The sequence below is a fragment of the Camelus bactrianus genome, chromosome 14 (genome assembly GCF_048773025.1).
Source record: "Camelus bactrianus isolate YW-2024 breed Bactrian camel chromosome 14, ASM4877302v1, whole genome shotgun sequence".
NCBI classification, from domain to species: Eukaryota; Metazoa; Chordata; class Mammalia; order Artiodactyla; family Camelidae; genus Camelus; species Camelus bactrianus.
In genome coordinates, this window is record NC_133552.1 from 3,354,041 (window position 1) to 3,381,683 (window position 27,643).

At 38.2% G+C, this 27,643-nt stretch overlaps 1 protein-coding gene across 1 annotated transcript in view; it reads right to left on the reverse strand.

The window, feature by feature from the left end:
• Window positions 1-27,643, reverse strand: part of LOC105066261 (phospholipid-transporting ATPase IB) — an 84,732-nt gene that overhangs the window by 45,452 nt on the left and 11,637 nt on the right. Inside the window, exons 11-14 of the mRNA XM_074378654.1 lie at window positions 26,686-26,735; window positions 23,131-23,204; window positions 6,595-6,659; window positions 1,888-2,060 (exon numbers count right to left, since the gene is read on the reverse strand). Coding sequence (XP_074234755.1) covers window positions 1,888-2,060; window positions 6,595-6,659; window positions 23,131-23,204; window positions 26,686-26,735 — 362 coding nt within the window. The remainder of the gene's footprint in view (window positions 1-1,887; window positions 2,061-6,594; window positions 6,660-23,130; window positions 23,205-26,685; window positions 26,736-27,643) is intronic.

The window sequence follows — 27,643 nt, forward strand, 5'->3', positions numbered from 1 at the left end:
CCATTTGTAAGTCTAGTTCCATCAAGAGATACTGGTCCTTTTACTGGAATACCTGCAACGTCAGTAACTTCACCATTTAGTGTGATGATTACTTTCATATTTAGACTCATAAATGCAGAGGGGAAAAAACTAACTCAATGTAATTAATCTCAAGTCTGATTCTTTATACTTTCAAATCTTAATCCATCCTTGCGGCAGCCAAGTTCTCCAGATATCAGGGACCAACCCAATAAGCCTTCTCTGCCCCTGGCTATACACCCTCAAGTCTCCAGTCACTGATCCGCGTGGTTCTGTGCCCTTTACAAAGGTCCCAGTCAGTTTTCGACCAGCACTGAATGATCACTATTCTGATTCTGGATGCCCACCCATATATGAAAAGAAAGCCTAAAATAGTATTATTCTTTTAACAACTGTTAGTTGAATTTAAATCAATCAAACATTTTAAGTCACGTTTGCATGTGTGAGCATTAAGCCAAGCGTCCCTAATCCTGGAGTTGTATGACTATACCCAATTGACGCTCTTCACGTTCAAGTCTGGCAAAGTTCACCTTGTCATTCTATTGGCTGAAACAACATAGAAGTTCCACAAAATCTGAAGTAAGGGGAGAAGTCCACTTGGGATAGGAAAAAAAAGTCACTATGCTATGTTTTTAAAAGCATGGATGTAATAAGAAAACATAATCCTAAAACACAGTAGAAATTCAAAACAGACATCAAATAGCTAATTTCTACTCTTTTCAACTGAATAGACGTTATTATTTTCCAAAAAAAAGAATAGGATTTCATATGTCAGTTACAACCAGAAGCCAGTTCTCACTGTGGTTTTTAATCTATGACATGCAACCAAATGCCCAAGTGAACAATGATTTAGCAAGAGCGTGTAATAGATCCAACCTATGAAACAAGTGCTTCAGACACCTTTGAACTGATGGAAGTATTTGTGGTACTGTGGCCACCTGTTATCATGAACTAAGACTATACAGAGATAAGTAAGCCTTTGACTGATTGGAATAATTTTATGGTTTTTCCATGGGCACAAACTATTCACTTCCTTATCAATAATCGGAGCTAGGAATGAGAAAATGTTTTCTGTCTGAAATTTGTAAAATACATTTTATGGCACAGAAGTTTTCTTGAATACATAAAAAAGTTTCTTGTTATGTTTATCCTTCGAATTTGCTGAGTAAGCTACTTAAAGGTAACTTCATATTCATTACTTACCATTTATTCAACAAATATTTGTGTACTTACCAAGAACTAGGTGTAATTCTTGATGCTGGTGATAGAGCAGAAAATAAAACACACAAACATTCCTGCCCTCATGAAGTCTACATTCCAGTGGTGAGACGTGCGAAGCAGAGTGGCCCTCTTTGATTGAGGGAGCATGTCCATCATAATTATGACTAACATGCTTTAATAATTGGCCCATTTAATATTTTATTGAGGAACAAGGAACAACTGTATACTCTTATTATTTTCTCATCTCCAGCCATCTTTGTTGTAGATGAAGTGCTTTTTTAAAAAAAAAAATGTTTTTACTTGCACTCCTTACTCAGAACTTCATTTTCCTCCAGGTGTCAGTGAAGTTTTTTAAATTTGCCCCTCACTGTAAATAAACTGAGGGCCTTTGTTCTAAACCGAAGGACTTCTTTCATTTGGCCAATACATCGATACACGATGTACCACTGAAAAATGATAAACTGCTTTTGAGTGAATCATAAACCTGACAATTAGAGTTAAATTCAGACCTTTCATTTCAATTTGAGCATGTATTTTCCCAGTAAGGAACTTTGTCTCTGCAAAACTTGTATGTTTGTATCTATATTTTCTTTACATAAACAGGATCGAATACGGCAGGAGAAAACGCAACAGTGAATACACTCTTACCGACAACATAGCACTGCCCTGCACGAGAGCGCCAGGCTGAGGAAGTTCTTCTTGACTTCTGAGCGGAGGGCGTGCTTCAATGTTTTACCATCGATGATTAGGGCCAGGTCATTTTCTTTACCTAACAAGGTTCCAAGATCCTGGCAGCTCTGGTTAATCACTTCTTGTGTTGCCTAAAAGGGCAACAAAGGGGTGAGGGTAGGGAATCACTTTATTTTTATCATTTTAAATAGAAAGGGAAAGACTTTTGAGTCAAGGTGGTAGACTGAGGCATACATTTACCTCCTCCCCTTTGAAAATCTCACTGAGATGAAATTTGAAAGTACATAAATAACATGAAAAGATGCTTGACATCATCAGTCATGAGGTATCAAATCAAAACCACAAGGAGACACCACTTCGCATCCACAAGCACGACTAGATTAAGAAGGCAGATAATAACAAGTGTGGACGAGCTTCTGCAGGAATCAGAACTCATACACTGCTGGCGAGAATGTGAAAGGGTGCAGCCACTTTGGAGGACAGCCTGGCAGCTCCTCAATTAAACATAGAGTTTTTGGATGACCCGGCAGTTCCACGCACTATCGTATGTACACTCCAAGATATGAAAACATACGTCTGCGCAAAAACTTGTACCTCAATGTTTACACCAGTGTTATTCATAATTGCCCAAGGTGGAAACAAGCTGATGAGTGGATAAATAAAACACAGTAAATCTATACAATGAAACATTCTTTAGCTATTAAAAAAGCTATGAAGTACGAATGCAGGGTACAACATGGGTGAACCTTGAAAACATCATGGCAAATAAAAGAAGCCAATCACTGAAGACTGCATGTTATACAATTTGATTAGCATGAAAGTCCACAATGGGCAAGTCCATGGAAACAGAAAGTACATTAGTGCTGTTTAGGGTGGGGGGAAGGAGGGTGAGGGAGATGACAGCTAAGGGGTACAAAGTTTCTTTCAGAGATGATGAAAATGTTCTGAAACTGATTCTGGTGATGGCTGTGTGTGTCTGTAAATATATTAAAATCAATTGAATGACATACTTTAAACAGATGAATTTTATGCTGCGTAAATTATATCCCAATGAAGCTGCTTTTGGAAAAGTCTCAGAAAGTACGAGTGGATCCTTACCCAATTATATTGTAATTCCTAAGCAGCCACTAGAATAATGTAAAGCATTTGGCTAAATGGATTCAAATGGAATTCTAAAAAATATTCAAATAACCCTTTCCTCCTCTAAAAAAAGGTGGGGTAGGGAGGGAAGAAAAGAATAACAAAAACAGAGCAGACAAGAAAAAAATTACAGGCCAACATCACTGATGAACATAGGTGCAAAAACCCTCAACAAAATATTAGCAAGCCGAATTCAACATTGAAAGGACCATCTGATCCAGCAATTCAACTTCTAGGTATATATCCAAAAGAATTAAAGTCAGGATCCTGAAGAGGTATCTGCACTCCCACATCCATAGCAACACTGTAGCCAAGATAACAGAAACAACCTAAATCCTAAATGTTATTTGACGGATGAATAAAGAAAATGTGATATATTTTATATATATATATATATATATATATATATATATATATATATATATACATATAGTTATACAGATAAAGACATATAGAGACACACACACACACACACACACACACACACACACACACACGATGGACTACTACTCACCCTTAAAAAAGAAGGAAATGACCCTGTGACATGCTGCAACACGAATGAACCCAGAGGCCGCTGTGCTAAGCAAAATAAGCCAGTCACAGAATGGCAAGCAGTGCACGACCCCATCTGTATAAAGCGTCTAGAATAGTCAAGCTCATAGAAGCAGGGAGAGAAATGACAGTTACACAGTCTTGGGGGGAGAGGAAACTGAGGAGCTGCTGAACAGGTACAAAGTTTCAGTTACACAAGATAAGCAAGTTCTAGAGCTCTGAGTACAAAACAGTGACTATACTTAACCGCACTGTATTGTATGTGGAAAGATTTGTTAAGAGGGTAAATCACAAGTTAAGTGTTCTTACTATTAAGGGGGGGAGGCACGAGGAAACTTTTGGAGGTGTTGGATATGTTTACTACCTTGATTGTGAAGATGGTTTCATGTGTGTGTACATATGTTCAAGCCCGTCAAGTTGCATACATTAAACATGTGCAGTTTTTTGTAAAACTTTACTAAATTTAAGATTATATATGCATATATATATTATATGTATATGCTCAGCCTCTACACTAGGAACTGCAATAACACTTTCAGTACTGTTCATTCTGCTCAAAAACTTGAATACTGTCCATTGTACAAACTGAAATTATAAGCTGAAGGTGAAAAGTTAGCCTATGGCACTTGGATTTCAGCAATGATATGTGAAGAACTTGGATTTGCCACTACCATTCTCATAGAGAAAAAAGCTGAACACACTGAAAATCAACTCTTTTTGGACCCATCAAGGAACTGAGGAGCAGAAGCTGGAGCCATAAACTAGGAGGAACACTTAAATGGTGATTTTGAGGAATTGGTGAAGGCTGAGTGTGGACTGGCACAAAAGTGAGAAATTCCCTAGGTTGCAATCTTGGGGGTGGCCCTCTCATTTTTGTGGATTTACCTCTAGGAACCTCACCAGGTTCTCACAGTGAAAAGCCAAAAAAAAAAAAAAAAAAAAAATCCCCTCATGGCTCAGCAGGAGGAGAGGAAAAGTGACCCTTCTGAACTATGTCCAGAGCATCTGCATCACAAAAGCCTAGTCTCTGAGGTTAGAGCCTTTATCAGAGCCTTGTCCCACCTAGAAGGAAGGGCACTCACTCAACTCCAGCTTCCTCTAGCTCCCTGTGTCACCTAAGGGGGGAGAGAAAGTTCTAAGAAACACTTATGAAGACACAGGGGCACAGGTTCACTTTAAGACTGAGGTTTATCATAAGACTATGAAGCACTTCCCCTCCCACATACCTCACCACCACGCCCAGAGCTCCAGGACAATCTCTGCGTTGCAGATGAAAGAACTGCAAGGCCCGTGCCCTGTTTAAGGGAGAGCTCTCAGGGAAGCCCAAAGACCACGAGGGAGGAAAAAACAAGGTCACTGCAAGAATTTGGAACCTCTGATGCCTACAGCTACAGCAAAAATTAAATACAATTCACCTCCTTTAGTTATATTAGCATAAAATTTCACATTAACGGCCTTTTACCTCAGTTCTTTTTACCAGATACACTGCGTCAAGCTTCCAACAAAAATTTACAAGACAAGCTAAAAGACAAGAAAAAGTACCTCTGAAGAGCCAAAGCAAGCATCACATCAGACTCAAAGATGTCACAGATTTTGGAAGTTATCAGTGAATTTAAAACATTTTAAAGATTTTAATGGAAAAATTAGACACATAAAAGACCTGATGAGCAATATATGCAGACTGATGGAGATACTTAAGAAAGGATAAGAAGAAAATGCTAAAAGTAAAAAACACTGTAGCAGAATTGAAGAATGCCTTTTGTGGGTTCAACAGTAGACTGGACACAGCTGAGGAAAGAATTAATGAGCCTGGAGACATGTCAACAGAAACTTCCCAAACTGAAATACAAAGAGAAAAAGGAAAGAAAAGAAAAAACCCAGAACAGAATATTCAAGAACTCTGGGACAGTTTAAAAGGTCTAACATACAAGTAATCACAATACTAGAAGGAGAAGGAATAGAGAACAGAACAGAAGGAAAAGTCTAATGACTGAGAATCTTCCAAAATTAATGGCAGACACAAAAGCACAGACCTAGGAAGCTCAGAAAACACCAAGTAGGATAAATGCCAAAAATCGACACCTAGGCATATCATATTCAAACTGTATAAAACCAAAAACAAAGAGAAAATCTTGCAAGAATCCAGAGGGCTGGGGGAAACACCTTATCTGCAGAGGAAGAAAGATAAGGAACAGCAGACTTCTAATCAGAAACCTTCCAGCCAAGAAGAGAGTGAAGTAATTAAAGTATTGAAAGAACAAGAAATACCAACCTAGAATTCTATATCCAGTGAAATCATCCTTCAGATGTGAAAGAGAAATAAAGGCTTTCTCAGACAAGTAAAAACTGAGGAAATTCACCACCTGCAGACTTGCTCTATAAGAAATTATTTTTTAAGTTTTTAAGAATAATGATGTATGTCAGAAACTCAGATCTAGATTTAAAGAAAAGGAAGAGTGTCAGAAAAGGAATAAGTAAAATCTAAAATTCTTTTAAAAGGAGTCTAAGAAAATTACATAGTAAAAAAATACTTAACAGAAAATAAATACTACCATTTAACTTTTAAGGGCAAGGATATTCAATATGGGATTCCAAATTCCCTTTCATTTTTGCAATGTGAATGTCATCTGTCTTCTCAAACTTTTGATAAAGATGGCTATATAGACAGATATTTTTCTCCTTTTTTTCCATTTTTCAAATCAAGGATCTAGTCCCGAATTCGGTATGACACCAGCAGGGTTATAAAGGACCAGCCTCAGAGTGGGGAGTAAGAGGGAACCAGAGGTGACAACAGAACTGAAAACCAATTGAATTTTCTGATTCTTGGGAAAGAATCTTGGGGGAAACCTAGACTTTCCAAAGGACTTGAGTGGGAGTTAAAGGCAATCTTATGTAGATTTTAAGGAGGTGGGTAACCCTCAAGTAACAAATCGGTTACATTCAAATTAAATGTAATTTAAAAACATCACTTACCTCTAATGAATCTGTATTCAATTGAATACGAGGCATTTGACCTGATAACAGTTTACAGGAATATGCTACAAAGAGGGAAATAAAGATGTCACATATTTGAAGACTCAATGCCTTCCATGAGCTCATTTTTTAAAAAATCTATTTATATTCTTCCTTTGTCATACTCAGCCTCGCAACTATTTCAGAGCCTAGTAGCTCATCACAAAAGCAAGAGGTTGAAGAGAGAAAAGGAATCAAAAAGTTAGTTCATCTAAGTCTTAATAGGCAACTTAAATAGAAATGGTCGGGAAGGTGTGTAAAACTAACGGCTACATCTGTACGTTTAAATGTTGGTGGACTTTTAGTTGTATCTTTTTATGACATGAGCTCCAGTTCACACTTTATAATAATTCCAAGTCCTTGAGGAAGCCAAGTTCTGGTGCATCAAATCACTGTATCAACAGTATTATACCTACTATACTAACATCATCCAAGGTGCAACTAAAATAAATATATGTATGCAGTTCTTGTACATCTCAGGAAGCATTTTCCAATTTGAAAATTTTAAGTCATTATCACTCTTGAAATTAGACTGAGAAATAAGAATATATATACAGGATTAACTTAAGTGGGCCCAAATACAAACTGCACCTAGAAAAATGAAACTCTCTCTAAAACAGATGAACCTTTACCTTAAGGCTTGAGTCTTTATAAGAACAGACATTTTAAAGCTTTGTGAAGCCGAGGAAACATCCAGACAGACAGTTCAATAACTGGTCACTTTCTTTTCCTCCCAGAGGACCAAAAGGGGCCTCATTTGAAAGCTATTGGGTAAGTGAAGGAAACCAGCCCAGCTGCGGGAAACACTGGGCGGCTCTGCACGTGGAGGGAGTCAGGACAGAGCTTGTCTCCCACCTTACGGGTTCAGGTTTGTCTCTGAGGACTAACGCTCACCCTGAGGATGCGCATGTGTGCGCTCAGCTCTGCAGCTGTCCGTGCACCCTCCCCCTGTCCAGACAACGACCTCATGCTCTCTCCTGTCCCAGCAAATCTTCAACAGAGCCTCCCCAGCCTCCCTCTCAGCAAAATGAAAGTGTCAGCCCCTTGTTCAAAACAAAAAAATGCAGGAGGGAATGTCATCACAGATACTAAAATATAAAGGTTTTCTTTAAAAATATTTTATACTTATAAAACATAACAGGTAGATGGTGAAATACAACATAAGCTTACAAATTGCAAAAAATTATATTTTTGGTGCCATAATTTTATATAAAACAAAAAAATAATATTTCACTAATGTGAAATATTGATTGATCATGATTTTTCTGCCTAAATTTTCTGTAAATTCATTTATTAAATCATCAGAATTTACTTTTAACAACTTTATTTTCAAACAGTATAACTGAAAACAGTGTTAGTGGCTCTTGACAAATGAAAGATTGTGAGTCATTTTTTATTTTGGAACAGGATCTTTCTGCTGATAAAACTACTACTAGAGCTATTAAGAGTGTTTTATGGACTATAAGAACTCTGATAAATTTCTGATAAATTATTTTGAAAATTAAATTTTTATACATTTATAACTGATGTTTCCTATGGAACAAATTTTCTAAAACGCTTTAACTCTTCATACAAATCAATTTCATGTAAGTTGGAATTTAAATATAAATTTATACAATATCATTTTAATGTTCCCTTTGAAATTTCCTAAAACTTACAGCTGTCATACAAACTAACAAAAGTAGCTTCATGATTTGTATGTAATTCAAGATGCCTATTTATGTATGTATTCTATTGTAGTCTGTTCAATTACAAGGAGAAAATAATTTTTAAATGGTTTTCATTAATTATTGGTTTATGTAATGCTTCTTATGAATTCCACAGAATACGATGATCTTTAAATTAAATTTCTAGTTCAAAGCCTGTAGGTATCTGCTTTGCATTGTTGCACTGATTTTTCAAAACCAGAGATTCTAAACTTTTCAAAGAATTCTAATAACTTCTTGACATGTTTTATTGTAATGTCCATGTGTCCACTTATATTTTGTAATAGGTTACGGACGAAGTTAACTGCCTGAATGCCGGCAGCTCCTGTCCCAGAGATCAGGGTGGAGAGTGAGTAACTGTGCAGGTGCTCAGGGACAGAAACCAGACACCGACGGGCAGCCAGCCTCCCCCACGGGTCCTGGTGCTGCCCCGTGAGGGGCCTTCCTCTCTCCCTGAGCCACCGCTGCTTCTGCTGGCTGCACCTGAACAAAGGGCAAAAAGTCTCCATGTATGACCAAGAAAATGCAAATCGAATCAGTGTGCAAATTCTGAGTGCTTACTCGTATCCAGCATTATATTGGGGGCAAAGGAAGATTGACAAGAAATACGTGATAAACCTCTTAAAACCTAAGGAAATAAAGCTGACTCAGAAGAGAGCAAACCACATACATATTCACTGGTAAGCCAAACGTAATAGTACGCATGCTACTGAGGTCAAGAGGCGGCAGATAAATGTTAAATCATTTTATCAGAAAACTCTGCGGTTCTGCATCTGCAGATACAACCCACCCCAGATCATGTCGTCCTGTGATATTTACTATCGAAAAAATATCCAAGTATGAATGGACCCACGCAGTTCGAATCATGTTGTTCAAGGGTCAGCCAGAGTCCCTCCCCCAGTTCCCCATCACATTCTGGTACAGGTCACCATCATCTTGTCTAGATTCCCACAAAGGCTTCCTGAGTGATCACCTGGCTTCCGTGTAGTCTGGTTTCACACAATAGCCAGTGGGCATTTTTGCAACATAAATTACATATTACTCTCCTGCTCGAAACCCTACACATTTCTTACTGTGGCCTAACAAGCTCTCATCTCCTCTTTGCTCTGCTCTGCCCCCTGTACTCCAACCACACTGGCCTTTCTATCGTCCTCAAACATGACACGCACATTCCCACACCAGGACCATTGTGCTCACCATTTTCTTTGTCCAGAACCTTCCCAATGCTTGCTCCCTCTTTCCATTTGGGTCTCTGCCTCAAATGTCACCTCCTTAACAAGTTTCTGTCCAATTACCCCTCTACGTGTGGCTATGCCTTGCTTTGTTTTCATTCTTAGCACTTACTGCAATAATATTACAACAGTGATTTGCTGGCTAATTTTCTGTCTTGTCTACTTAGATGTAAGGTTCATGAGGACAAGGACTTTATTACTCAGTTTTTCATTCCAAGATCCTAGAATTTCCCAGCACATAGCAAGTGTTCAATATTCATTAAACGAATGAATGTAGTAAATTAGCAGAGACATCATTTAAAGGGTGTCTGGTGCTTGCAGAATCATCTTATCATACGTGTTAATCTAATCAGAGCTGGCTGCCAGGATGATCATCAAAAAATAGTAATTTCAATTCCTTCTCACCGTCAAAATTTACATATTCACAGCTAGGAGCTGATTTTTCAACTCCTTTCCCCTAACATACAAGCAAACAGTGAAATTTTTTAAAAAACCATGAAGGCAAAGAAGTGACTTTGGAGCTTGGGAAAAAACACTGGCTGAATATTCTCACTAGTAATCAGAATGTTCATGAATAAGAATATATAATTCAAATATAGATATATAAATCATTGGGGGGGTAATGCCGTAAGATAACATCAAGTGTCAAAGGAGGAACAAGAGATAACGTATTACTCAGCTGGGCATTCTACATTCCATGTTTCAAGATCTGCAGATACTAACTACCACATATAAAACAGATACACAGCAAGTTCATACTGTAGAGCACAGGGAACTATATTCAACATCTTGTAACAACCTATAATGAAAAAAATATATGAAAAGGAAGATACGTATGTATGTACATGTAGGACTGAAACACGCTGCTGTGCACCAGAAACTGACACAACACTGTAAAATGACTATATTTCAATTTAAAAAATGTGAAGAAGAGAAAAAAGTTTTTGCTTTGCTTAGTTTGTTCAAATTCTCTGCCATCTGATGGCAAGATTACATTGCACTACATTTTTCTAGAGACATATAAAACAATTACTTATAAAATAGATTTTAAAAAAAGATCCTACTGTACAGCACAGGGAACTATATTCAACATCTTATAACGGCCTATAGTGAAAAAAATGTGAAAAGAAATATATATATATATATATATATGTATATGTATAAATGAAGCACTATACTGTACACCACAAATTAACACAACATTGTAAATCAGTTGTATCACAGTGTTTTAAAAAGTAACACAACTACCTGCAGGAAGCTCAGCCATGCACTCTTGATCCTACAACACATTCAGGGGACGCATGCACAACCAAGGAAAAGAACGTTCTCCGTGTCTCTTACCTATGTTAATTGCTGTTTCTTGTTTATCTCCTGTCAAGACCCATATTCTTATGTTTGCTTTCAATAAACTTGTTATCGTTTCTGGAACGCGTGCTTGAAGGCGATCTTCAATGGCTGTGGCTCCAAGTAGGAGGAACTTCTAGATGGTTTTTGAAAGAGATATTTTTATTACCAATTGGAGATAAGAAATACTTTAAGATGGAACAAATAGAGCAAATTTTGGCCAAAGATATGCATGTAATAATTTATTATGTGAAGCCCCATATACATACACACACGCACGCACACTTTCTAGCCTCTTCCACAAGTTGGTCTGTCTGTCTGTCCCTGTCTCGCTACCACATGAGGCAGTGCAGCGTGATGGCTGAGAGCTAGGCTTTCAGATTCACCCCCCAGTTCTATAAGTTACTAGATATGTGATCATAAGCAGATTACTCACACTTCTGTTCCTCAGTTCCCTCATCTATAACTGGAGAAGTGGGGAAGTAAGATTACTAACAGAATTACTCTGAGAGTTAGCGTTTGGAAAGTGATTAGAATGACACCTAGTGTATTATAAATGGACCGTAAATATTATGTTATTCTAATTATTATAGCCTTAAGGTAAGTCTTGAAGTCTAGAGCAGTACGTCCCCTTTATTCTCCTTCTTCAAAAATTAACATGATAATTCTTCGCCTCCTCCTACTTTGGGTATGAGTTTTAGAACAAACTTGTCAAGTTCTGTGAAAATTCCATTGGGACTTTTATGTGCTCTTGCATTGCACTGAATTTATAGCTTACTTTGAGGTTTATTTATTTATTACACTGGTTTTCCTGTATGTTGTATACACTCTTCCACTTACATAGGTCCTTACTTCTGTCCTTAAGAAAAATTTCATAATTTTCTCCATAAATTTCTTACCACCAGATGGTTTATTTTACAGTTTTTGTTCCTGTTGTGAAATATCTCCCTACCACTGGAGAGATTCAAACAGAGGCTTGATGGTACATAAAGAGGTTTATGTAAAGTATAAAGCCAGATGACCTCTGATAATTTGGGGTATTGTTTCTCAGAAGCCAGCACAATCTCAAAGTTCCAGGGCATTCTACATTGCTGTTAGGAGTTAAAGTGAAATAAAGATGTAAGACAAGCTGATTCTGTGCTGATAACTAGAAATCAAATAATTTAATTGAAATACCATCACATATGAACTGTAAATTAAATCTTTAAAATAGCCATGAGGTTTTTAGTCTTCTTGTTAAGCTCAATTTTTTAAATGCTAAATATTCAAGTTCTATTGATCCTATTAGACATCTCTCTTATTTCCATTACTCTATTTTTGTGCCATTTGTGCTATGATATTTTCAAGATATTTCTATAGTAAAACTTTGTATTTTAACGTAAAATATCCCACAACTAGCAAAAAGCATTTTTAATAATGACTTATGAAACATGAAACAGGTATGAAATGGATTTTTTTAATAGAATGCTTTAAACCTTTTTATGATGAAAACACTCAACTAACTAGGAACAGAAGGGATCTTCCTCAGCCTGACAGGGACACCTGTGAGGATCCACAGTTAACTTCACACTGAATGGAAGAGGACCAGATGCTTTCCAGCAAGATCAGGAACAAGATAAGGACGTCCACCAGTTCTATTCAACATCTTTTTCTTGCCTAGCCAGGGCAACTAGGCAAGAAAAAGAAATAAAGGGATCCAAAATGAAAACTCAGAGGTAAAACTATCTCTATTCATAGATGACATGATCTCATATACAGAAAACCCTAAAGAATCCTCTTTAAAAATGATTGGAAAGCTTGCACATGAATGCCCATAGCAGCATTATTCATAATAGCCAAATGGAACGACCCAAGTGTCCATCAAGGATGAATGGATAAACAAACAGCACATCCACACAGTGGATTATTATTTGGCCTTGAAAAGGGATGAAGTACTGAAGATGCTACAATATGGATGACTCCTGAAAACAGTAAGCTAAGAAAAAGAAGCATGTCACTGAAGGCCACATAGTGTATGATTCCATTTACATGAAACATCCAGAAGAAGATAATACAGAGAGACTGAAAGTAACGTAGTGGTTGCAAAGGGCTGGGGTTAGAGAATGGAGGGGGGATGGGTGTGGTTGGGGATAACAGACAGTGAACACTAATGGATGTGGGTTTGGAGGAGAGGATGTTGAAAATATTCTGTGTTCATTATCGTGATGGTTGTAAAACTCTGTGAGTATACTAAAAAACACAATTGTTTAATTCAAATGGGTGAAATGTATGTTATGTGAATTATATCTCAATAAAGCTGTTTTTTTTTTTAAGGAAGGAATGCTTCAAAGGAATTGTAAAGCCAGAGAGCCTCAGAATCAAGTCTAAATCAATCAGTCAATCAATTCGTACTTTACCACAGTTAATCACTTTAGCAATTACACCCTAAGTTATGCTGCACTTGACTGCTGGTTCAAGTGCACACATCGTCTTAACATTACTCAACAAGAAAAAAAGTTAAAATCTTATTAATCCCCCAAGGAAAATGCTTGAGGAGCAAAGAAGCGCTACTGGCCTCAAGAGCTAGAAGGCGGGTCAGAAAATAACCCCCCTAACTGAAAACAGGACCAGAACAATGTGCATGGAATTTCCAAGAGCCAACTTCACAGAGCTGGTCGATCCTACGCTCTTTGGTGTCAGACTCCAACGCCCGTGTTAAAGTCTGCAGAAAGCAGCCATGTAACTATAGCTAACGTGATTGCCGCAGTTTTAGCAGATGTTAACACACGTCATGAGGCAGATGATTAGACAGGCTGTCTAGTCGATAATACAAAATAAGAAAAATGACAAGCAAGGGGCAAGACTGTTAGGGTTTCTAGATGGCATACAGGTGTTGTAAGCCTGGAAAACTAGAGGTGATGACACAGATTTTTAAAAAAACAAAATTTAAAAGATTCTATGATTGAAATAAAAAATTTTGGCTACTACAGCTTGAAAGGTGTATCTCTTAAGGAAATCCAATTCCTTCACCCTGTCATCTAACATTTGCCCCCAATGTGTCCTTTCTTATGAGGTACCCTAGAGCTAGGGGATCTAGTTCCCAAGCAAGTTTCCCCTGATGGGGACGTAATGAGTAGTGAGGGCTAGTCTCCAGCCCCCCAGAAGTCTGGCCTGCCTGACTCAACCCCCAGGACCTCATTACTCCTGGGTGAACTGGAAAATATCCAGTGGGGAAAAGGGGAGAGATGGTGGTAACAGATGAATGAACACACTTGACAATTATCAGTGTGATTTTAGCATCACAGAGCCTGGTTGTTTGCATCAGTGACCCCAGCTAAACCTCCTCGCATTCACAGTAGGCAGAGATGTTGAGCATTTTTGACTCCTGCACTTTTTAACCTCATAGTCATTGAGAGAGAGGAAAAAAAAATCACAGTTTTGTTAAATAGTATGACTCTGCTTTGTCAAAGTGTCTAAGACCAATTAGATTTCCACCTGACCTTCCAAGCACGGCAGGCTGCTCATCGCGGCCCCAGGTACACAGGTAGCCTTTAGACTGCAGTGCGGCACCCGCCTGGGCCAGACAGGAAAAGCTGGCCCCGGAGAGCCCTTCTGCCTTTCACTTCTGCCCTCTGCAGTTTAAGGAGAAGAGTAACAAGCAGTCAACACCCAGCCCTGCCGACTATAGCAGTCACTGCTTTCCTTGGAGAACAGGCATGCTTGAAATCTTCAGTCCCCAGTGTTCCCGTCTCTTATTCACTTATCATTTCCTGAGCACCCACTGTGTGCCAGGCGCTGGGTACGTGCTGGAGCCTCGCATTCAGCTGATGAAGAGTTGGTCATTTTAGGGCCACATCACTCCCCGACCTTGCCACCCATCTCACGTTCCCTGAGAAACTTAATCTTTTCCTTACTCTTTCCCCACCTATGACTTCCAGATTGAAACTGAAAACTAACATACAAATTAGAACAGTTTGATTGGAAAGCAACTGCCACACCAATACTTGTACAGTCTTTCAAGTTCCTGAGGCCAATTCCCACTCGCCCAGATTGCTTCTCGGTGTGTGGGAGCAACAGACCCCCTGTGCCACATTAAGGAACAGGCGGGCTACACAATCAGCCCTTCCCTGCGCTTCGTCAGCAGACGCTGAGGAGTCACTCCCGAGGGCTGCTGCAGCCGGGCCACGTGCTTGGTGTGAAGCTAGGGGAGGTTCCTAATCTTTCAATGCTCGACTTTGAAAAGAAGATGGACCCAATGATGTCAAGAAAACCCCTCCACTTAAATCTGTTCCGGCCAAGATCCTGTAGGAATGAAACGCAGAGTTCATGGGATCAAATGGCAAGAGAAACCAAGCCAAGAAATTAAGATAAAAGTTGGCCCAGGACACGTGACATCCCTGAAGCCTCAGATGAAATTCCTAGAGACACCTGTGTGACACTCGACAGCCCAGGGTCACGCGGTTCCCCTGGAAAAGCAACCGTCAGAGAAACAGAGGTAATAAGAGTCCCCATATACACAGCGGGTACCACGGAGTAACCAAGGACGGAGACACACAAGAGCACCCAGGGGTCGGGGGAGATGTTCCCCATTCACCGTAAAGTGAAGGGCTCATCATTCAAGCAGGACTTTCACGGGAAAAATTCTGGGGGGAGCTTTCTTTTAATTTTTATGGGAAACACTTCTCTGTGTGTGTTAAACATATACAGTGGAATTCCAAACGTACAATACACATGTACAAAGAGGAGAGAAGAGACTGGAACTCAGTTATTAGCCTGACATTGCAGAGGATTATTATTTATGATTCTAGCTTATTTTTCTGTAATAAACATGTATCTCTTTTGAAATGGGAAAAGTTATAAAAAGGATAATGAGATTGAAGTGACTAGGATATGATTCCAAAGAGAAATATTCTAAAAGATGTGGATTTTCAGGATGATAAGAGATGTATACTTCTGAAAAAAATTTACCTGTGCTTTTAAAATTACATCAAAAAATTACATCAAGATGTGAATACATTGATAAATGCATTTTCTTCACGTATGTATCTTAGCACAAGGAATGTGTATGGGGTACGTTACCCTTTCAATAGTATCATAACAGTCTTCCAGACTTTGAGTTCTGTCTTGTACCACTGTACTGGCTTCTTTATACTTCACCAACCACTGCTGATACTCCGCCTCAGTTAAATCTATGTAGGCAACACACAGAGTCCTCAGACCTGCAAGAAAGATATTACCTGGTCAAGCTTCCAGTGATCAGGGAGAAGCAGAGAATTTGAAAACAAAATCCAGAAGCGTCTCAGAGGCTGAGGGACAGTGAAGTCCTCCGCTGTCCCTACCTGCCCTGCCCTGGCCTCCTTGCTGAGAGTATCACCTCCCCTCCCTCCCTGCTTGCTGTGGCTCCCCTGCCTCTTACTTCCTGACACTTGAACTTGAGCCTTCCTCTGCCTGGAATATTCTCCCCTTCCCCTCCTCAGTCTCTGCCTAACTCACCTTGGGTAGAGAGAGCACCCCTGCCCATCACTCTGTTCCCTTTATCCTGCTAGCTTCCCTCCATAGCACTTGTCACCCCTGTGACGTCATCTATTACTGGCAAATTCCTGCAGGGCATTGGCTTTCTACGTTTTGTTCACTTCTGTCCTGGAAGCTGAGAACAGTGCATGCCACTTAATTGATGCTCAATAACTATTCGTTAAATGAAGGAAAGAACAAATGAGGCTTCTGTTTCCAATTTCAAAGTAAGCCAAATAATCCGTAAGATATCAGAAAATTAATTTAAATCCCATTTCACAAGGACTTAAGTGAAAAAAAAAAACTTTAAAAAGCAAACTTATTCAAAACTGACTCAAGGAATTTAATTTCCTTAGGAGATGGATGATAAGTCAGTATCAGAAGGATAACAAGAGAATGGCAGGAAAATATCAACTGTCAGCATCCTGAGTTATACGCACAAAATAATCAACTTCAAAATACACCACGTGAACTGGAAAAGCCTATTTTTTTCCTCCAACCATGGGCCAAGTTCCTACTACAGCTTGATAAAGAGGTTACACTTAGCAAACAGATTATAGACGGACGACACTGCTTTAGGAATAAAGGAAGAGCCACACAGAAGAGCACGCATTTTACTGCTTGCACATAAGCACAAAAACTGTTAAAGGTGAAAGAAAGGGAGAGTAATTATAATGTCTTGACAAGGTTTGTTTGGGGAATCATTTATTTTCAAGCAAACAGAGGGCATACAAGGTCACACATGCAAACAAGCTCTCCCTCTTGCCCACCTATGGGCCCCAGCAGCAGTGATGTGCTTCAAGGCTACAATTTCAACATTGAAGAACGGCATTAAAATCTTATGGTTACCAGGGAAAGGAGGTGGGAAGGGATAAATTCGGGAGTTTGACATTTACAAACGTTAGCCACTATATATAAAGACAGTTTTTTTTAAAGTTTTTTTGTATAGCATGGGGGAACTATGTTCAATATCTTGTAATAACCTTTAATGGAAAAAAATACGAAAATGAATATATATATATATGTATATGCATGACTGGGACATAGTGCTGTACACCAGAAATTGACACATTGTAATTGACTGTACTTCAGTTAAAAAAAGAACAGCATTATAAACGAGAAGTAGATTCAAAACAATTTTCATTTACCTTCTTTGGCAAAATATTCCAGATGGGTTAATGTCTCCTCCACAAAGAGAGAATCTTCTGAAAGTCTCTCATAAATCACTGAATCCTATGGGGTGGGGGGAAATCCACAGTAATTAACACCTTATCTAAGACTGACAGTCTGAATTCTAGATACTCTTTTATAATTTATTGTTCTATCTAATAGATATGAAGGTGCTCACATGAAGCCCCAGTGAAAGCACAATTCCAGAAAAAATGTTACATGCAGAGGAACAAAAATAAGGCTAACAGCGGATTTCTCGTTGAGTCAATGCAAGTAAGAAGCCAGTTAAGTAAAATCCTTACAGACTGAAGGGAAAAAATGGTCAGCCTAGAATACTATACTCAGCAAAAAGTTATTTCAAAATGAAGACCAGGAAAAACAAAGATGAAATAAAGATTTTTTTCCAGTTTAAACTGAAAAAAAAATTATCACCAATGGATCTATGCTATAAGATATGGTAAAGGGACTTCTTCAGACAAAAGATCATTACACCAAATGGAAATATGGGTCTGAAAGCACTGAAAATAGTATTGATATGAGTATATATACATTATTTCTCTTGTTATTTAATTCTTTTTATTTAAAAAATTGACTTCTTGAACAAAATTAATACCAATGTAGTGTGAAGTTTATAACTTTGTAAAATTAAAATGTATGACCACAGGAGCAAAGATTAGGAGAGAATCAGAAGTAGAATTAAGGTTCTAATACTATAGGTGAAGTAATATACTATCACTTGAAGGAGGGATGTAATAAATTAAAGATACCTACTATAAGCCCTAAAGTAACTACTAAAAATAAAATTTTTAAATAAAAAAAGGAAATAGAAAAAAATTCAAGTAATCAAAAGAAGGCATAAAACAAAAAAAATGAGTAAGAGAAAAAAGAACAACTGGAACAAACAGAAAATAAATGACAAGATGATACATTTAAATCTAGCCATATCAATAAGCATACTATGTAAATGGTCTAAACATTAGCTAAAAGGCAGAGATTTCCAGAATAGACAAAAAACACAAGAACCAACTATGTGTTCCCTAGAAGAAACACACTTTAAAGACATAAATGGGTTAAAAGGAAAGAAAAGATATACCATGCTAACCCTAATCAAAAGAAGTCTGAAGTGGTTATATTAAGATCAGACAACAGAGATTTCAGAGTAAAGAATACGGCCGGCGAAAAAGAAGATCTTTTCGCAATGATCGGTCAGTTCATCAAGAGGAATCAATAATCCTCAGTGTTTATGCACTGAGTAACATAGCTTTGAAATGAAGCTAAAACTAACAGAAGTAAATGAAAAACAAATAGAACTTCAAGATGAAAATCATAAATCCACAATAATATTTGGGGATTTCAATATCCCCCTTTTGATAACTGATATAGCCAGTAGACAAAAAGTTACTAAGGACACAGAATATTTGAACAACACCTATCAACCAACTTGACCGAACTGATATGCCCACAAACAGCATAATACTCATTCTTTTTCAGTACACACAAAACATCTAATATTAGATAGGTCATGATCTGACAAAACGAGTCTCAATAAAATTAAAAGTATTTAAGTCATACAAAGTATGTTCTCTGAATATAATGGAATTAAGTTATAAACCAATTAAAGAAACATCTCTGGAATGCTCCCGAATATTTGAAAACTAAATAACACATCTCAGAATAACTCATGAGTCAAAGAAGAAATCAAAAGCAAAATGAAAATACTTTAAATTGAATGAAGATGAAAGTGCAACATATCAAAATTTGTGAGATGCTGCTAAAGCAGCAGTTAGGAGGAAATTTACAGCACGAAACATCTGTATTAGAAAAGAAGAAAGGTCTCAAATCAAGTTCCACCTTAAGAAAACAGGAAAAGAGCAAATTAAACCAAAACTAGGCAAAAGAATGGAAATGATACGGTTAAGAGTGAAAATGACAAAGAAGCAGAAAAACACTTGAAAAGAATTAATAAAACTGAAAGCAGGCTTTTTGAGATCAATGCAGTTAGTAACTGTCCAGCTAGCCTCATCAGGAAAAAAGAGAAAAGACACAGATTGCCAAGATCAGGAATGAGAGAAGTGACATTTTTATAGATTCTACAGATACTGAAAGAAACTTTAAAAGGACTATGATGAACAGTTTTTTCTAATAAATTTGACAACTAGGATGAAATAGAAAAATTCTACAAAAAAAGTGCAAATCAAAGCTAACTTAATTTTTTTTAATGCTCTGAAAAGTTCTATATTATTAAAGAAATTGAACTTGAACTTAGAAACCTTCCCACAAAGAAAATCTCAAGTCCAGATGGCTTTCTGGTGAATTCTAGCAAACATTTAAAGGACAAATAATACCAATTCTATACACACTTTTCCAGAAGACTGAAAAGGAGGGAATGCTCCTCATTAATTCTACATGACTAGCATTAAAAACCAAACAAAGGCATTACAAGGAAAGAAAATTAAAGACCATTCTTCTGAGAACAGATGTGAAAATACTAAAGAAAGCTTTAGTTAATTAAATCCAACTTATATATATAAAAAGGATAATACATCGTGACCAAATGGGGTTTACCTCAGGAATACAAGTAGGTTTAACATTTTTAAAAAATAAATCAATGTAATTTACCACACTAACAGGTGGTGAAATGAAAAACCACATTAGTATCTCAATCAATGCAGGAAAAATATTTGATGAAATCTAGCATCCATTATTGATCTAAAAAAAAAATCACAGCAACCTAAGAATGAGATGGAATTTCCTCAATATGATAAAGAGCACCTATCAAAAAAGTACAGCTAATATTATCTTCAAAGGTAAAACATTAAGTGCTTTTGCCTAAGATCAGGAAGAAGACAATGGTATCTGCTCTCTCACTTCTATTTCACATTGTACTGGAGGTTCGAGTTTGTGCAATAACACAAGAAAAAGAAATAAAAGGCATCTATATTGCCAAAGAAGATTTAAATTGTCTTTGTTCACAGATGACATGACCATTTATGTAGAAAATCTGATGTAATCTATCAAAATGTTACTGGAATGATTAAGTGATTTTGTAAACGTAGGACACAAGATCAAAATATACAAAAGCCACTTGCATTTCTATACAGTAACAACAAACTATCAGAAATTGAATTTAAAAAATAATTTACAATAGCATCAAAAATATAAAATACTTAGGAATAAATCTGACAAAATAAATGTAGGATCTATACACTGAAAAACTACAAAACATTGTTGAGAGAAAATAAAAAGACATAAGTAAATAGAGAGATATATCATGTTTATGTAATAGAAAACTCAGTATTATTTAGGATGTCAATTGTTTCCAGATTGATTTAGAGAGTCAACATAGTCCCAATTTAAAAAAAATCCCCATTGGCTTTATTGGAGAAATTGACAAAATGATTTTAAAACTCATATGGAAACGCAAAGATCTCAGAACATCCAAAACAACTTTGGAAAAGAAGAACAAAGTTGGAGAACTAATGTATATGGTTTTAAGATTTATTATAAAGTGACATGATTAAGACAGGGTGTCACTGGTATAAAGACAACCAACACAACAGTGAAAGGAAACAGCAGGCTCACATACATGTGACAGAAGTGCAAAGGCAATTCAGTGAGGAAAGAATAAACATTTTAACAAGTGGTGCTGAGAAATCAGGTATTCAGATGTAAAAAACGAACTTCTAGTCCTGGCTCATATCATTCAATAATTACTCAATATTAACCGGAAGTAAATATAAAACCTAAAACTGTAAGAAGAGGAGAAAACATAGGAGAAAATCTTTGTGACCATGAATTTAAGCAAAGATTTCTTAGATATGGCACTAAAAGCATGACCTATAAAGGAACAAATTGGTAAATTGGACTTGATCAAAATTACTAACTTCTGTTCTTCAAAAGACACTATTAAGGGAATGAAAAGATAAGCCACAGACTGGGTTCTAGTATTTGCAAATTATCTATCTGAGAAAGGACTTGTATTCAAAATAAATAAAGAACTCTCAAAACTCAATAAGAAAAACAAACAATTATTTTAAAAATCGGGGGCCAAATATTTAAAGAGACATTTTAACAAGGAAGATAAGTGGATGGTGTGTAGAAAAGAGCTGACATACCAGGTCAAAGACTGCTATCTTTAGAAAGACCTATTTACAAGGTTGGCCCTTGGCTGGTAAACAATTCTCTAAACCCATCAAAACATTCCCTGTGTGACTCCCATGGGATTCATCCAGACACTGCCTATGTCTTTCTACTTTGTGGTCTGGCTGTATACCCTTATTACCATAATAAATCTTAGTCATGAGTACAACCATGTGCTGAGTCCCATGAATCCTTTTAGAGATTCACTAAAAGCATAGGGGTGGTCTTGGGAACCCCCATCACAGATAGCAAATAAACACATCAAAAGATGTTTGCTACCACTAGTCAGCATGGTCATGTAAGTTAAATTCACAATGAGATACACACCTATTAGAATGGCAAAATTAAAAAGACTAACCATGCCAAGTGTTGGTGACAATTGCTGGTAATCACAGTTTGGTGGTTTCTTAAGAAGTTAAAATACGCCTACTCTGTGATCCAGGAATTTTACCCCTAGATGTTTACCAAAGAGAGATGAAACCATATATTCATTCAAAGCCTTGCACACAATGTTCATGGGAGCATTGTTTGTAGTAGCCAAAACTGAAACAAAACGTTCATCAACAGATGGAAGGATAAGCGAGTGCTGGTATACCCACTCAATGGAATCTACTCAGCAATGCAAAGAAATGAACTATTGATACAAGCTCCAACATGAATGAATTTAAAAATAATTATGAGTGAAAAAACAGACAAAAAGTCACATAGTCGGACTATATGACTTTATATAAAACTTTAATAAATATAAACGAATCTATAATGACAGAAAGCAGATCAGTGTGCAAACTTACCAAAATGTACATTTTAAATATATGCAGTTTATTTTATGTCAATTTTACCTCAATAAAGCTGGGTTTTTTTTTTAAGTACATATGATATAATAGAAAATACATGTATGTATGTACATGTATAACTGAATCACTTTGCTGTAGACCTGAAACTAACATTGTAAATCAACTACACTTCAATAAAAAGCAAAGTTTAAAGTACAAATGGCAGTGAACAAATATCTAAGTGCTTCAAAAGAAGAGATTTATGGAGGTAAATCAAATTCCTGAGACACCAAATCCCAGCACTTTGGGCTCAGAACTGGGATCAAAATTCCCTTAGCTATAAACCCTTAGCATCAGTCATCTAATCATTGGTTCTCATAAAAACAGCTGAGTGACAGCAGGTTTTCACTGATATAAACACTGTGTGAGTGACCACAGAATTCAGTGCGCTCGGCTGCGGGGGATGTTTTTGGCTGCTTGGGTTTGAGATAGGCTTTTCAATCTTCGGTAATGCTTCCAGCAACCAGTGACTACAGCATATACAGAGTAACAACACTTAAAGATATGGTGAAGTTGTGAAGGGCTTCCTTCCTGTTCCTGTGGTAAAAAGAGAGGAGTCGCGTGAAGGACGGAGCCCAGTACTTACAGCCCCTTTGCAGTAGAGCCGGACCTGTCCTGTAGGAGTTCGGACAATTATAGACATCCTCTTTCTATTACTAAAACAATATTGAAAGTATCATTAGTATCTATTTTCCTCAGTACATGGCGCTAACACCCACACAAAAAAATCCAAGTCAAAAGAATTCTAAGACTTAGCGTCCTCGGCTGCCCTGTAGTGAAAAGGCCGGCATGTTTCTTGCCAGTTTCCATGTCTTTTTTTCTTTACCTGTTTCCTTTAACGGACATTCTAATTATAAATCTCCACCTCCTGCTACTACTATTCTTTTCTTCCATGGAAATTTACTGACACAAATATATATAATAGATAATATATACTATTTATATATGTAATGTGATATTTACATTGATATGTACTACTATAGTATAGTACATAACACAGATATAGTAATACACCTTTCTTATGTATCATACATAATGTATATTACTGATAATATAATATGTACATTATATATACATGTAATGTATTTAATATAATTGTTTAAAACTGCTGAGGGAAGAGGAGAGCAGCCCTGGGTCTGTGTATTATTCAGATTTCACACCATGTTTATCAAGTAGACCTTCCTGTCCACTGTGCTGCACAGAGATGTTAAATTTCTGGCTCAGTAGATGCCAGAGGTTTTAAAATATGGATTTCTGTCTCAAAGTCCTTGGGATTTTTGCATGGGTTTTTTTTTATTTGTTTGTTTTTACAGTCGTAGATAGAACATAGACTCATTGCTTTTATTCCTGGTTTAGCAGCCCAAATCGGCTTGAAGAACTCCTCTCTCCACCTACCCCACACACCGCCAAAGTAAACTGGCCGAGATGGTCCTTCCTTCTCATCATGGCATTCTCCGACTCCTAACCCTCCTCTCATCTTTCAACCACCAGCCCAAGTCCCATCTCCTCACAAAGGCTCCCTTGGCGCCTCCCTCTGAGGTGACCTCCGCCACAAGGAGCACCACGGTCCGTCTCCATCAGATCAGACTGTTTAATATGCTTACAGCACTCGTCACGACTTGAAATTATCCTGTTCATTTACCAGAGTCAAGGGCTCCACAAGCAGGCGGTCGTCACGGCCACTCTAGTCCTAGGACAGTGACTGGCATGTGGCTACAAAAGTATTTGTAGCTGCGTAGACTGCAGTCCACCCCGTGAAGACAAAAATACGTATTTTTTTCATCCTCTAACTTCTTTCACCTCTGGAAGCACAGGCTGGTTGCAAATACCAGGGCTTTGGAACCAGACAGACCTGGATTTGAATCCTGACTCTGCCGCTCATTTGCTCAGTGACAATGGGAAGGTCCTTTGAGTTGAGCTCCAGCTGCATGTCTTTCAAAAGGAGCGACCAGCAGCTACCTCAGGGGACTGCTTTGTTCGTGTCCAGCAGACCAGTTGGGCTCTCGGTCATTCCACGTTTTCAAGCTCTTCCAACAAAGAGAATTTTATTTTCCCTCAGGCATAAGACTGATCAAGAAAAGGAGGTTGAAGCTTGGAACAAAAGTAAGAGGCTCAGAGACGTGATTGCTGAAGGAGAGGAGAAGGGTCTCCTCCAGGCAGGGGAAGCCCCTAGTGAAATCCAAACGCTTAAGCCTCAGAAAAGAGTGTTCCAGCTAAAGTGACAGTAATGATACTACACACGCATACCAAATGCTGTATCAGTATTTTTTACGTGCCAGGCACTGCGATCTAATCTTCACAACAGTCCTGTGAGGAGGACACCATCTCTATCCCCAATTTATAGACCAAGAAACTGCAGCGCAGAGAGGTTAGGAGACGGGGAAGGTCACAGAATCACGACCACGCGCACAAGTGCTCCTTGTCCCTTCTGCGTCGCCGGTGCTTCTCCACCCACTCCCCTCCTCTCCACGTGCACCCACGCTTGTCACCAACCTTTCTCCCCTTCCGCCTTCTCTGGCTCCAGTCGATAAAGCCACTGAGTAAAGAATTAGCCAGCAAGATAACAACTCCGCCAGGCCACCAAGCCCAGCAAGTCACCAGAAGTGGTGAGAGACGCCCAGGTACCTCCCACCTCCCGGGGAGCCCAAGCCGTGCCTGCTTAACACACAGGCTTCCCCTGGCCCCGTCGCACTCTGAACAGGCTACACCAGAGCTCCTGGCCTCCAAGCAGAACACGTGAGCTAGAGCTGTACTTTCCAACAGGGGTAAAGGATTAGCAATTGTCTTAAATGTTGAGAAAGCTGTTGGAACACTACTCAGGGCCATTAAGTTTTTTAAGTGTCACCTAGCTAGGAGCACACATGTTCATGACAGGAAATGACTGCTCTCATGGTAGCAGTAGTCAAATATGAAGAAGGGAGAAAGCTAGACTGATTATTGAGATGTATTTCCTTGCAATAAAGTTTTTATAAAAAGCTTTCCTAGAGAAAGGAGTTAACAGCAACTTTTCCGAGGTTTAAAACTTTTTTTTTAACTGTCACTGGGAAACAAGGCTTTAAAGACGTGATCTGAAAAACCATCTGCCTTTGGGAAGAGCAAATGATTTACTTGTTTCCTTTTCTAATTTTTCAGATTCCACATTAGAAATGGTCTGATGGCCCAAGAGATATGACTTCATGAGTCAGGAGGAAACTCCAATGGCAATAAAACCATCACCCACTTCCTCACAACACGCTCTGGGGCATCAGGCCATGGCTGCTGGAGTGTAAGAGGAGAGGCATTTGGAGGCACGCTGTTCCCTTTGAGGGAAAATTTCAATTACTTCACTACTTTTGAAGAAACAGTTTTTGATTTATTTGTGAAGATAATATTCAATATCCGTTTGTTAAAAAAGAGACAATAGGCCCAAAATGGAGTCACTTATGCTCAGCACAAGTCCCCAGCCTGAGACTTAATGCCTAACCGAATTGCAATTACAGCCTCCCCAGGAATGCAACCTTAGCCAGTCAGTCTGGAATTGCCTGGTCAGCACTGATGAGGAGACATGAGTGACAGACCACTGCAGTCCCCCAAAGGAAGGGGACCTTGCCCCAAACGATCCACTCTGCTATAGCCTCCGTGCCCCACCCCTGTCACCTATGAACGTCGTCCACTTTGTTCAGCTCCTCAGAGCTCCTTTGTCTCTGCTGGATGGGACGCTGCCCAGCTCATGAATCACTGAGTAAAGCCAATGAGATCTTCACAATTTACTCAGTTGAATTTTGCTTTTTAACACATCCATTCATCAAATATTTATTGAGCACTTCCTGGATACCAGCCCCCCCAAAGAGGTGACTCCTACCCTCCTGGAACTTACGGTCTAGTTGGCAATACAGTCATTAAGTAATAACCCAGGTTTAAAATCGCAGCTCTGACTGTGACAAGTGCTAGAAAGAAGAGGTTGAGAAACCAAACCAACTACAAGAGGGAATTTGCGTTAATGGGGCCAAGAAGAGAGAACTGAGCAGACGTTAAAGGGTGGGTAGAAGCTAACCAGAATTTCATGATTCTGTGTTAAGCTTTTGATTCACACACACACACTGCCAAATCTCAATTGAATAGTCACAGAAAGAGCCCTGGTAAACACAGGCAGCTTACCTAGAAAACTCCAGGACGTTAAGAATTTCAAACGTGAATTCTTCTCCCATCTACAGGAAGATAAGACAACATGCTCTTACCTGGGGATGAAAGTATTCATCTTGCAAAATAACTCACTCTCCCAATCACATACAAGGTTTACCCCGCCAAATACACATCTTTTTCAAAATAAAGAGCCTCCTGCACGTCTGATGAGATGCTGGTGCCCTCCGCTGGTAAGAACATTGCTTACAACCTGGGCAATATTAGCAAAAGTGCTTCTAATAGTGACAATTTGAGCCTGAAACACCTCTCTTCTCAATCTAAAATCAGTACTAATAGAAACACTGTATAAACACACTCCTGTTGTAAAGTTACATGGAGTAAATGAGACAATCATCAGACAGAAATGGGAGAGCAAATAAATCTTCTAATAAAATTGCACAGATCAAACAGAATTCTTAATGACTAGATAATTTGAAGAGATAAACATAGAAAGAGGTGGCATGCTATAAGATGTATCAATGAAACACGCATTCTTTTCTAAACTTTTCCTGTTACAGCCGCTTAGCTTTCTGTAACCATGATCAATTTGTCTCTGAATCTACCAGCTCCCAGCTTTACCAGTACAGGACTGTAGAAGTTCAAATAATTTGAGAATCATCTATGTGCTATAAAGAAGAATTCATCAGTCCATTCTAGCAAGGACACAGTGCCGAGTAAACACACCTAGCCATTGCACTATGACTAGGGGGAAAAAGTGCATTGGCCACCATGTTTACATTGCTTCAATTTTTTCTCCCATAATATCAAAGGCTTGTGGTTAGTGGTCATCAAGAAAAAACAAGGAAATATATATATATAACATGAATAAATCAACAGAACAGAGCTGACCAAAGAGTAGTCTGAAACATTTTGATTCTTCATAGGAAAAAAAATCCTGTATATCTTGAAGATCTAATGATTCTAACTCTTTGGA